This window comes from Hibiscus syriacus, unplaced genomic scaffold (assembly GCF_006381635.1).
Source record: "Hibiscus syriacus cultivar Baekdansim isolate YM2019G1 unplaced genomic scaffold, ASM638163v2 tig00116996_pilon, whole genome shotgun sequence".
Taxonomy (NCBI): domain Eukaryota; kingdom Viridiplantae; phylum Streptophyta; class Magnoliopsida; order Malvales; family Malvaceae; genus Hibiscus; species Hibiscus syriacus.
Genome location: NW_024063512.1, coordinates 3131526 through 3144826, shown reverse-complemented (window position 1 = coordinate 3144826; position 13301 = coordinate 3131526). Strand labels below are relative to the sequence as shown.

General features: G+C 30.1%; 3 protein-coding genes across 7 annotated transcripts; 1 reads left to right on the top strand and 2 right to left on the bottom strand.

The window, feature by feature from the left end:
- Positions 1 to 1422: 1422 nt before the first annotated feature.
- LOC120193668 (ATP-dependent Clp protease proteolytic subunit-related protein 2, chloroplastic-like) lies at positions 1423 to 4031 on the top strand. Its single transcript, XM_039196106.1, has 9 exons — positions 1423 to 1615; positions 1715 to 1758; positions 1853 to 1925; positions 2345 to 2465; positions 2752 to 2889; positions 2987 to 3103; positions 3284 to 3352; positions 3442 to 3537; positions 3717 to 4031. The coding sequence occupies exons 1-9, from the start codon at positions 1572 to 1574 to the stop codon at positions 3852 to 3854; spliced, it is 840 nt and encodes a 279-aa protein (XP_039052037.1). The 5' UTR covers positions 1423 to 1571; the 3' UTR covers positions 3855 to 4031.
- Positions 4032 to 5108: 1077 nt separating this feature from the next.
- LOC120193659 (zinc finger A20 and AN1 domain-containing stress-associated protein 7-like) lies at positions 5109 to 9259 on the bottom strand. 4 transcript variants are annotated; one of them, XM_039196096.1, is made up of 2 exons: positions 9054 to 9259; positions 5109 to 5675 (listed from the first exon to the last, which is right to left on the bottom strand). In XM_039196096.1, the coding sequence occupies exon 2, from the start codon at positions 5627 to 5629 to the stop codon at positions 5114 to 5116; it is 516 nt and encodes a 171-aa protein (XP_039052027.1). In that variant the 5' UTR covers positions 5630 to 5675; positions 9054 to 9259; the 3' UTR covers positions 5109 to 5113. The 4 variants fall into 4 exon arrangements, with proteins under 4 accessions (XP_039052027.1, XP_039052028.1, XP_039052025.1 ...); XM_039196097.1 differs by having other exon boundaries at positions 5109 to 5665; XM_039196094.1 differs by having other exon boundaries at positions 5109 to 5688; positions 9054 to 9258.
- Positions 9260 to 12006: 2747 nt separating this feature from the next.
- On the bottom strand, positions 12007 to 13188 carry LOC120193551. Of its 2 annotated transcripts, none has more exons than XM_039196036.1 (2): positions 12723 to 13188; positions 12007 to 12428 (listed from the first exon to the last, which is right to left on the bottom strand). In XM_039196036.1, exons 1-2 carry the CDS (start codon positions 13034 to 13036, stop codon positions 12332 to 12334), a joined length of 411 nt encoding a protein of 136 aa, XP_039051967.1. In that variant the 5' UTR covers positions 13037 to 13188; the 3' UTR covers positions 12007 to 12331. The 2 variants fall into 2 exon arrangements, with proteins under 2 accessions (XP_039051967.1, XP_039051968.1); XM_039196037.1 differs by having other exon boundaries at positions 12007 to 12420.
- Positions 13189 to 13301: the final 113 nt, after the last annotated feature.

Below are 13301 nucleotides of genomic sequence, written 5' to 3'. Positions count from 1 at the left end.
ATGCTCTCTTGTTATCAGTTACACACAGAAAAAGCACCTTGCAGGTGTTACGGAGATATTTAACATGCTTCCCTGGGAGAAGAAGCAGCGCCTTTTTAAGCTTGGCTACATTGTCGTTCTCCTCTTTTTCTCCACGTTCTGGTAATTCGTTGGTTTCGTCAAACACTGGGTTCTCCCTCTAAACATGTTACTTTTTCTCTTTGTAGCTGCTAACATGGGAACTTTTATATTTATTTTATAGGATGATCTGGTCAACATTATGATATGGAAGATTAATTGGAGACGACGACAGCTTTCTTATGTTGAACAATTGTTTCTCAAACTGCTGCTGTGCATTGGACATCGACATTATTTCAACTTGTGTCTCTTGTACACTGATATAGCATAAATCCCAAGGTTGTATGATTGTGAGAATCAGCTGATTTTATGTAAAATTTTCGGTCATCTGAGTATACTCTTGACATGACATCCCAGTAATTTTTGTTTCTCATTTTCAATTGCAAAGAACTTTGCAAAAGAAACGAAAAATAAGTATTTCTGTCAATTTAGTCTTAAATCCTTAAATTTTTAACAAATTTAGCTATTACCCTTTACAAAAGGTGTAAATTATGAGTTGGAGTTTAGAATCATGACCAAATTGATACAATGGGCTAATATTGAGGTTATTAAAATTATGTAAAATCGATGGAAAATACTGACATTATGATTTTTTTTAATAGTTTGTGATGATTTTAAGGTGATATTTGCATATAATTTTTATTATTCATGACAAAATGCTTTTTTCATCACTGAAGTTACACAATATTGTCTTAAAACTCTAATTAATTGATACTGGTTTCTTTTTTTAATTATTAATATGGATAAGTATAAAGTAGTATTTGTTCAAAGATAATTTTAATCATTTGACATTAAACGCTCGTACCCAACGGCGGAACACAATAGAGACTAGTGGGGACCATACCCCAAAAAAAATTGATAAATTATAATTTAGACCTTTAAACTTTCAAAATATTTAATTTGTCCCCCATAAAACTTTTAGAAATTTATATTAATCTTTCAAAAAATTTAATAATCTTAATTAAACCCATTCTATAATTTTTAAAAATTCTCATTAAGCCTATCAAATTTTCAAAAAGTTTAGTTAGATCCCAATTTTTATGAAAAAGTGTAAATTGAACCTTCAAAATTTTAAAAAATGTTAATATTAACCTCTATTTTTTTTAAGTTTTAAGATGATCTCCAAACTCTATCACCAAATTCCGTCACTGCTCGTATCCTGATATTCATAATACTTAAACCCAAAAACTTAAAACTCAAAAAATAATACCTATGACTTTATTTGAGATCGTTTGGTTTGTGAATAAGCCGACTTCTCTTTTCTTATTGCCTTATTGGGATCACTTTGTCCAATTTGTTTGGTTATTGCATCAAACCTAATTCAACCGGCAACGATTTGTTCGTGAACAAGTCTACAATAGTAACGGCTCCACGAGATCCTAGCTATATCATCCACGCCTTAATCTTCTTCTGCCTAATAGAACTGCCTTCGGATTCTTCAAACCTCAAAAACAATGGCCACTTCACTTAATTCAAATCTTTATCAGCCCTCCCTCAGGTTTTATTTATCTCACTGTATAACACATATACGGTGTATTTTTATACGTATATACATGACATGGGTATTTTGTATTTTTCTTCGTTTATTTTTTTGCAGTTGTGGGACTAAGCTTTACTCTGGTTTGAAGCTTCAATCTCCCTGTATGTTCGTTTCCTCTCTGTAGTCTATTCATACTCTTTTTTTAACATCTACCCTAAATTTGACCCCTTTTTTGTAATTATTAATATTCCAAAGGTTTGTTTGCAAGTGGGAGACCAAACTTAACAGCAGATTTCTATGCCAGAGTTAATAAGAGTCTCCAATGCAGGTAACTAGTCTAATTTTAATTTATTAGTTTTTATTAATTGTGTTTAATGGCCTTTAATTGGAGATTTTGAGTCGTTTCTTATTTATTTTGATTATGCCTCTCTTGGGCAACTTTGCATTTCATAAATTTCGACTTTTGGATTTTACAATGTGCTTCTTGCCAATGAAAATCACGTGCAACTGCTTGAATGTTGTTTTTGGTTCCAAGAAAAGGCAAAAGAGCGGCTTTTAATGTTTATGTTTGATTCAAAGTTTGCTCCTTTAAGGGTTTGTGGCATGATTGGTGGCTACTTTGTATATGTTGCCTGCCTTTAAGGCATGGAAAAGAGGGAGCTTTATATGATGTAGTCTCGACTATATGATACATGGAAACTCCATACCGAATTAGTTCCTCAAATCGATGATTGTGCATTTTTGCAGAACGGAAAACTGTAAAGCAACAAGGGCTCGAGTACGGATGATGCCTATCGGAACTCCTAAAGTTCCCTACAGAGTTCCTGGTGAAGGAACTTGGCAATGGGTTGATTTGTGGAATGCTCTTGTGAGTAAACTTAGCTCATTCTACATTATAAGATTGGAGAACCTAGTTTTAAAATTAAAAGATTGTAGCATGCATTCTTTGGGGTCTTTTTATCTTGGAGATGCTTACAATCTACCCTTGTAATCTTTCTTTTACTGTTCTGTTATATGAATACTTTTCAGTTTGAAAAATGGTTTGAGAATCTGTTACGGCATCTCCTTTATTTTCATTGTTGCCTGAATCTTTTTCAAACAAGCTTTAAATTCTATTATGGCTTCTAGAGCCTAATGACATACTTTGAATGCAGTATCGAGAGCGAGTTATCTTCATTGGACAACATATAGATGAGGAATTTAGCAACCAAATACTTGCAACGATGCTATACCTTGATAGTATTGATGATAATAAAATGCTTTATTTTTACATTAATGGTCCTGGTGGAGATGTAAGTTTCATTTTAAATCCTTTGTTGATCTATATATTTCTATCTCTAGTTTCTTTATTTTTGGTCACTATCTGATATAGACTGGCTTTGTTTACAGCTTACTCCAAGCTTGGCTATCTATGACACCATGCAAAGCTTGAAGAGTCCTGTCGGCACCCACTGTGTGGGCTATGCCTATAATCTAGCAGGCTTCCTTCTTGCAGCTGGCGAAAAGGTATTTCGATGTAATGATGGCAATGAAAAAAATGCTGTTGCTTCTGACCTAATTGGGCCTTTTGTAACCTGTGATCTACTAGATTATGAAATTTTATTTAATGTCTTATGTGATGCATCTTTTATTTGAATCTGAAATCGGAAATATGATATAATTCTTTCTTGTTTCCTATACATGGAGGGTAATCGCTTTGCAATGCCTCTTTCAAGAATTGCTCTACAGTCTCCAGCTGGTGCGGCTCGTGGTCAGGTATGACTGCAGGCTATCTTCTTGTGAATTACATTAAACTTTTTCATTGTTATGATTTTGATGATGTTAACATTATCTGATGTCGACAGGCCGATGATATCCGGAATGAAGCAAATGAACTTCTTAGAATAAGAGATTACCTTTACAGTGAGCTAGCCAGGAACACAGGCCAGCCTGTTGAGAAGGTGATGTTAACAACTCGAGCGAATGTTTTTGTTTTCAGCCAGCACTTCCCGTTTTGGCTTGAGCAGTTTCTAAACACAAAACATTCACATTAAATCTCTCATTCGCTTTCTCTTCTGAAAGTTCATTTGTTTTACTCTTATCCCTTGAAACCGAAGTGACAATGATTGTGCACATGCAGATCAACACGGATTTAAGTAGGATGAAACGCTTCAATGCTCAAGAAGCTCTTGAATATGGACTTATTGATCGTATAGTCAGGCCACCTCGTATCAAGGCCGACGCACCTCGTAAGGAGGCCGGAACAGGCCTTGGTTAGTGTTCTTTTTCATTTCCCCACCAAATGGACTGTAGGTGTAATACAAATTGTTATTCGATTTACCGTATTGCATTAAAAAAGGTGTTGCATTCGAATGCTCTGAAGTTAATAACACCGATAAAAGTTTTCGAAAGAGCTAACCTTGTGAATACAAGTTCTTTCATGAAAAGCCTGAGACGTTGATGCATGAATGATCTATTGGGGGAAACTCTTATTTATCAACAATTTAATTATCCATTAAGCTGGAGTGCTTGTTCCCTGCCCTAACCAGTTGAGGTGTCTTGTTCCAAGTCTAGCATAATATGGTTAACGAACATTGGGTTTGATAAATTACTTCTGAGTTAACTAAGTTAAATAAATGACTATGAATAAATATTTTATAATCATTTATTTTTTGTATGATTAATTATCGATATTTAATCCACCAATTAATTAGTTAGGTATCGTTTTATTAAGTCATTTGACTATTAGGCGTTGCAAAATTATCCTCCAATTATGGGATATGGTTTTTTAAGTCCTTTAACTATTTATATGTTTCAAATTTGTCATTCTCTGTTAAAAATATGATGGAGGTTTGATCTGAAATGTTAAATTGCTGGATGAGACATGATAAATTATATTTTAATGATATTTTTTAACAACGTCGTTGTTTCAAACTCTAACTCGACGACATAATGTTTCAAGAACCAACTTGATAATGTATTGTAAACAAAAACTCAATCTATAAAATACAACTCAAACAGCTTTGAAATTAGATTTTTTTTCCATATGCCAATGAGTAAGTTAACATTCAGCTCAGACAGTCTTTAAATTTTAACGAAAAATACGAATTTGAAACATATAAATAATCAATTGATCATTTTATAATTTTTAATAGTCAGAATATTAAAAGAATAATGTTTGTAGTCAAAAAATAATTTTTATTTTTGATAATCAAGAAACTCAATAACACAACATAATATAATCGATCATTAATATACTTTACCCTATAAATGAACGTAGGGTAATTTATTTAGCGATCGTGTTGATCATAAATTGTTTCCATTAAGGCCCGATCTTATGTATATTTGGGTCGAGTGAGTAATGTGTATAATGGAAGTCGATTGCACAAACTACATAAGATAGAATGCAAAGATCAAGCCAGATATATTTGAAGTAAACTGAAAACTAAACATTCCTTGATACCATTTTTTCTATGATAGAATCAAACAAAGCTGCGCCAACAATGCCAATAACATCAACTGCGCCTCCAAGCTTTTTCAGAACCTTTCCACTTTGTCGGCTTTAATGACTGGATTCGCCTTGACAATGGCGTCGCGTCCTGCACCCTTAAAATCAAAGGCGCATTCGTGTTTTTCCGGATAACGATGCTCGCCGCAGAAAGTACTTTCGCACCTGCACTTAAATCCAGTTAATCCAACCTTCTTTCTGCAAATAAAGCACCTGTTTCCCACCCTCGGCTCCGCCGGTTTATCATCGGCAACAACAGATGGTTGTTGCTCAACCACGGTCGAGGATGAACCCACATGGGACACCTCAAGAACAGGCGTCAAAGTCTCTACAACCTCATCTTCCTTCATAGTTTTGACTCTTAGAGTTTTCTCCATGGCAGCTTTCACCTGGACAGCTTGCCCCTCCCCGGCACGGAGGTCCAGATAACATTTGGAACAGAGATTCATATTCACTGCCGTGCCGAAAAACCCACAGCCGTTGGCGCAAAGCTTTGGCTCCGATGGTGGTGGAAAGCTAGTTCCTTCGTTTTGTTTTGAACCCATGGTTTCTATTCATCTTCGCGCGTTTACTTTCGGTTTCTATAATCAACTATGAGAAAATCTTTAGTGACGTTTGGTTGGATGAAATCTTTTGGAATTGGGGAAATTAGAATCTAATTCCATCATTTTTTTATGTTTGATTCAAATTTTTCAAAGGAATTGGAATCTCTCATGACTTTAACTTTTCATCAAATGAGGGAAAGTGAATTTCATCCAGGAATTGATGTAATTCAATTCTTTTGTTGGAGGGAATTAAAATTTGACCATACTACCCTCATCAATCTTTTGGTAACTTATTCATATATTGAATAAAAATAGTTTTTTATTATTTCGGGTCGGGTCGGGTTTCTAATTCATATATTCGGGTCGGGTGAAATTTTATTTTTGGTCGGGTCGGGTTGGTTTTTTAAGTGTGATATTTGGGTCGGGTCGAGTTCGGGTTTAGGGTGAAAAATACCCGACCCGAAAATATATATAATTTTACCTTATATATTTAGGAATAATTAAAATAATACTCATCTCTATATATATATATATATATATTTTAATTAAGTTATTTTTTTTATTGAATAAAAATATTTTTTTATTATTTCGGGTCGGGTCGGATTTCTAATTCATATATTCGGGTCGGGTAGGGTGAAACTTTATTTTGTTCGGGTAGGGTCGGGTTTTTTAAGTGTGATATTCAGGTCGAGTCGGATCAGGTTTTTTTAAGTGTGATATTCGGGTCGGGTTTGGGTTTAGGGTGAAAAAAATCGGACCGACCCGAAAAAAATATATAATTTTACTTTATATATTTAAGAATAATTACAATAATACCCCTCTATATATAATTTTTTCAATTAAATCAATTTTTTATTGAATAAAAATATTTTTTTTTGTCATGTCGGGTCGGGTTTTTAATTCATATATTGAATAAAAATAGTTTTTGCTATATTTTTTGGTAACTAATTAACATATTCCAATTGGAATGTATCGAAATATTGCTATATCTTTTGATAATTTATTAACATATTTTTATTGAGATGATTTTAACTTATGATGTTTATTAGCATGATTTTTATAATTTATTGAAATGAATAATCAATTAATAAAATAAAATTTTAATATTTTTTTAATTTTTTATAATATATTACTACATGTAAGTTGTAAAATAAACTAAAATAAAATAAAAAAAAATAAGAATGACAATTTTGTTATTTTATATTACTGAAATCAAATTCATGTGACATGTCTGTGAACCAAACCCTGTCAACCAAACATAATATGAAATTTGATTCCAATTCCTGACAGATTTTAATTCTTTCATAGATTCTAATTCCTTCATAAACATTCCAACGAACCAAACGACATCTTATGGCTTTGTTTAAGAGTTGTTTTGATCCTTGCAATAAAAATATATAGATTTTGATTATTTTCTCTAATCCTAAAATAAACGTGACTTTAATTTAGATATTAACGAATATACCCCTACTGCCTGATGTTCTTTAGAGTATTATCGCACATGTAAAAGATCGCGTAGCTTTATAAACCACTGGGCTGACAAGTAAGCGGCTTTAGATATTTAAACAATAAATGGTAAAAGTCGAATAAATTCCTAGACAGCTCTTCTAGCGAGAAGTGTTAAAAAAAAGGGTAATTTTGTCTTTCAAATGCCCGTTTAACCTGGGCCCGTCGACAATCCACCAAGGATCCAATTAAATCATAATATACCAATCCATTTCCCAAATTAACACGTTAAAAATCCCTATTTAACATCAGTCCATCGGAATAAATCGAGTGGTAACCAGTAATTATGAGTCAAATAATAAAAGAGTAAATTACACAGATACTAGTAAATTATGGTCAAAAATTAATGTGACTATCAAACTTTTAATTAAATTAATCAGATTATCCAACTATTTAATTGATTCAATCAAACTATCAACCATTAATTTTTAACAGAGATAATGACATGTTTGTTAATAAAATTGACATAATTATATATTTGGTCCTTAATATTTACATATTCTATCAATTTCATCACTATTTTAATTGAGTTAAATAAAATTTAATTATCCAATTAGAACATGACACGTGCCAATACATGATTAAAATATTTATTTATAAATTTAAAATTATTTAATTAAATAATTTTTTTATCCAATCAGGTGGTGACACGTGTCACCACCAATTAAAATAAAAATAAAGGAATCCAACATGTTTAAAAAGTGAATCAAACTTGTGTTAAGGGGAGAAGTTACTAGGCGCCCAAACCATTGGGTTAAATGTCACAATGGTTTAAGCTTACAATAATTTATATTTAATTTGTAAAAGTTTGTTAATTATAAAAAATTAAATAAATTATTTGTTTAAATAAATTATTATTTAAATTAATTGTAATTTTTTTGAATTAAAAATATTCAGTTTTTATACAAATTAGAAAATTTTAAAAAAAATTAGTTAATTCAAAAATTGATTGAATTAATCAAAATTTATCCAGTTCGATTAATAATTTTTAAATAAATTTCGATTCGATTACTGATTAAATAAAATAAATCGGTTAATTAAGTTTGGTTAATAATTTTTAAATAAATTTTAATTCGATTAAATGTTAAAAAAATCGGTTAATTTGATTTAGTTAATCAAACTAAAATTTATTTAAAAATTATTAATCGAATGAATTAATCTATTTTTTTAAATTATTAAACGAATTAATTAAAACAAAAATTCGATTAATTCAATTTAGTTAATCGAACCAAAATTTATTGAAAAATATTAATCAAACCAAATTAATATAAAATTTATTAACCGAACCGAATTAATCGATTTTTTTATAATTATTAACCGAATTAATTGAAATAAAAATTCGGTTAAAACGATTTAATTAATCGAATCAAAATTTATTTAAAAAATTATTAATCAATTTTTAAATTAAACAAAAAAATTAAATTTTTTTAATTTATATATAAATTAAATATTTTAAATTAAATAACTAAATATTTTAAATTAAATAACTAATTTATAATTAATTTAAATTATAATTTATTTAATTAAATAATTTAATTAAATTTTTAAAATTAATAAATTTTTACAAGTTAAATACAAATTGTTGTAAGTTAAGAAATTAGAAAACTTTGACTCAATAGTTTGAACGTTTGATAGCTTCTCTCCTTTGACACAAGATCAATTTTGCTTGCAAGTATGTTGGATCTCTTAATTTTTAATAAAAATTAACGATTAGTGATTTGATTGAATCAATTAAATAATTAAATGATCTAATTAATTTAATTAAAAAATCAATTATCACATTATTTTTTTACTTTAGATTTTATTATAGTTTAATGGTATTCCGAGTAGTTTACCATTATGAAAATAGATAACTTCCTAACATTTCTTAAAAACCCAGAAGCAGAAAATCCAAATCGAAAAAAAAAAACAAGCATACCTCGTTGATTCGATGATCGGAGGTTGTTTGCTTCTCGTTTTCTTCTTTCTTCAGATCAGCGTCGATCGATGAGAAAAAAAGTGAAGAAATCCGACAATAAAAAAGAAAGAAAAAGGAATTCGATAACAGAAACAACATAAGAGACTTGATTCCTTTCTTGCTGGTAATAAACAGGAACAGATGAGAGAAGAAAAAACGAAATTGAAAACTCGAAATTAGACCAAACCCAAAACGACGACCTTTAAAATTTTGGTTTTGGAGTTTGGTTTTGTCCCTACGGCACCCACGGTTTTATGTCGACGTGGCAGGGGTACACGGTATTGATAGGGTCGAGAATACTGAGCTGTTTGATTTAATCCGTTGATGTGGTGACATCAAAATTTCCGTTATTCACGGTCAGTGGTGTGGGACCGATCTTTCTGAGGAAGGGTGTTTAAGAAATTTTAGAAGCTGTTATATTAAAATTGTGTTTTAATTTACATGTGATACTTAACTTTTATTTTTCTAAAATATATATTTAATTCTTTTATTCTATTAAATATTTAAATAAGCTGAACTATACGAAATATCACTTAACTTTAAATGTTATATCATTTATGGTATTGAACTTTCAATTTGATCAATATAGTATTAAACTTGAATTTATATTTCAATTATATCAATGAATCATTAAATTATTAACGATGCAGTAATATCACTAACAATTGTTAATGTGAATATCACATCAAAACTACGTTGTTTCAATGGAATTATTTTGATAATTAAAACAAATCAAAATAATTTTGTTTTTTAAGTAAAAAATAGAGTTAATCAAACCCAAGCCATTTAAGATACAAAGTTAACACTTAATTACCGGATTAATTTAAGTTTTTGAAATATTTGTAACACAAGCAAAATTAGGGTTGTTTATAGACGGTTAATCTTACCGTTTAAGTTAAATTTCTTTATTATGCACCAACTTAAAAGAAGTGTTAAATTCAAATTTAACTCAAAAAATAAATTTAAAAATATCCAAATTACTAATGAAAACAAAGTACTTTTTATAGTACGAGATTGAAATATTATTCAATGAAGCATTAAACAAAAAGTCAAATGTAATTAAAATATATTTTCAATGATTAAAAAGAGTTTTGTTTGTTTTTTAAGTTATGAATTCGAATAATTATATTTGTAGAGTATAAGTCGTTAATTACTAAGAAAAATTTTATCCAAATATTATTGTATAATCACTCTAGACTAATAAAAAATATATATACCTTCAATTAAATAAAGTTTCATGTACAATTTTTATGAAATGAATTTGAGTAATATACTTTTTCTTTCTTTCGAATATTGTGTGGAACCCAAAATTTCTCTAAATAGTTATCTATTTTTCTTATTGTATTCATTCTTAAATTTTATTTATGTACCTCACATAAAAATTTTATGTTATTAATATATGTATATTTATCCTAAAAAATATTTATAAATCCACTATTAAATGTAAGTATATATCCTTTATATTGTTGACTATTGTATCTGTTATCAAGTGATTTTATAATGATTGATAGCAGAGAAGTAAGTCAAGATAAGGTGCTCCCTTCTAGGTTTGTCTTTCTCTCGGTTTTATTGAAAGATTTTAATGATTCTTAGGTGGTGTTTGTTTTTGAAGAGGTAAAAGGTCTGCAGTCTGTGGACCACATCTGCAGACATCTGCAGCAGAAGAGGTGGACCAAAATTCTGCAGTGTGTAAGAAGAAGACTGTTTGTTTTTTAACGTCTGCAGACTGCTAAAATAAACTGAAATATAAATAAACTGATTTTTTAAACTTAAACGAGTTTTGCAATACCGAGATTTAAATAATTTTAGTTTTACAATACTGAAATTTAAATAATTCATACAACTACAATAATAAATTTTTTTAGAAAAACAAACACCACCTTATTAATTCTATTATAAGTCTCACATAATCACATGTATTATTGGTTTTATAAGTTTTATAGAATAAAATTTATAAATGATCATTAAATTATATGATTTTTTTAAACATTAAATTATCTACAGTTATATAATAATATTAAATTTTGAATTTTATTATCATATGGCACAACAACATTAATTATCATTAAACTATTATTAATCAATGAATTATACACCTCTCTTTTTTTTAAACATTAATTATCATTAAACTATTATTAAATATGCAATTATGTTTTTAATTTTTTTTAAATATATATTCATAATTTATTTTATAATTATATGATTTTTAGAAAATATTTTTTAATTTATCAAATTATTTTATGATTATTTTTTATTTAATTGTGATTATATTTTAAAATTTTAAAAACATAATTTATAATTTTTTATATTTTAAAATCTTAATTATCAAACAATGAAATCGTTTTTTATTAAGCAATGTGGTTTAAATACTTACATTTCGTATTATACATTAAATCTTTGGTTGCCTAATTGTTACATTCACAATTCCGAAAAATAAATTTTTCTGAAGTTTGTCTATTTGTAAGCATACATAACCCTGAGCGCTTTCATCATGATAAGCATTGAGGGCATACGGGAGCAAAAACTACAAAACCGACACTTGCGTCCGTGATTCAGTATAACCCAAATATTTCATTGTAGTGTTTCTTTATCAATTCATCACTGTATCTCAATTAATTCAAATTAGTCTTTGCATTTTTCCATAAAGAAGGATAAGAAAGCAGAGTAACTAGTCAGTCCTCACCTCCAGAGATTCGGAATTGTAAAAGAAATGCCTGCACAAAATGCTCCACCAAGTAAAGGTACCTAAAACAAATAATTAAATCAGGCAAAAGTAGAAACTTAACTTATAGATGCTTGATATGACATATCATTCAAACCTATCACATTGAGTTGTATAAATAGATATGACTCCATCCCCCATAAATGATAAAATGAATCTGTTGGAAGGATTTCCCAACAAGAGCAAGGAACAAAAAATCTATAGAATAAAATCATTGCACAAACTTAACTACCAATAGATAGAAGTGCACAAACGAGCAAAATCCTTACTTTTGAGTTAAAATGGAAACATAATGAATGCAGGGGATAGATTTTTATCAGCAAGAACTTGGTACTTTACACATCCAGGTTGAGTGATCAATTCCAGTCTAAAAATGAGTTTTTCCCTTCAAGATGACACCCAAAAGAAAAGAAAGAAAGAAAACTGGTTCCATGACAATTCATGCATCAACTAAAATTTAAAAGACTTATCTTTATCTAGACAATGATAGACTAAGAAAGTATCAGAACTTACAAGATTAAGAGGAAAACCTCACCATACCCCAAGAGAGACCCTTCCATGATTCAAAACCAGATTTATCTCCGTATTCCCACACCAAAGCCATTGCTGTTATCCTTTTGTCAAGACAATCTCATTAGCATCGTCATCAATAATTTCAATTCAGAGGATACAAAGGGAATCATAACAGTCAATAGTTTTTTATCAAGTGAGATCCTTGGAAGGAATTATTATGATGCCTCTAACAATGATGTTTCGCATCTTAATTTGTTCCACAGAATATCCCTTCCTTTCTTAAGCTTAGATAATCACATTAAGAAAAAAAGGACCAAAGATTGGCAAAGTACCCATGAAAATAAAACGCATGAAGAAACCAAATACCCGAAGTTAAGAGAAGAAAATATCCTCACCATTCAACAACACTGGAGACGTGTATGGCCCAAGTGGGCAAAGACAAGGCATTGGCGGGTTCACTGAGCTGCAAAGAAGTGCCAAGCAACAACGGCGGCAACTCGTAGGCCGAAGCGGAACCTGCAAAAGCCAAGGCCAGAGCTGACCCGACTATGCCAATCGTTGGTTTCGGATTCAAAACTAAGCCCGAAATTGACAACTTTCGAGTCTGTGGCCTGGTTTTCTGAGGAATTTCGGGGTGACTAAGAGTTGCAATAGTACGAGTTTGCTTGAAAATGGGTTTAGGAGAGCAGAGGACGGTCACGTTCGCCATTGTTGGAGATTTTGGCAGTGATTTCTTTAGTTGGCCGGATTTACTTTCCAGAGACTCGTCTTTAATATTTTATAGGGACACTTTATTCTTTTCGGCATACATTAGATTCAGAAAAGTAAGGTAAATAGTTGGGGTAGTTCTGAAGAAGATAAGGTTCAGATGAGGGTGTGGTTTAAAACCTATGACAGAATCAACACTTGTAATTAGCTCAGTTCCTTTACTTGGTAGATATTACATATGCCAAATCCCAAATTTACTAAACTAA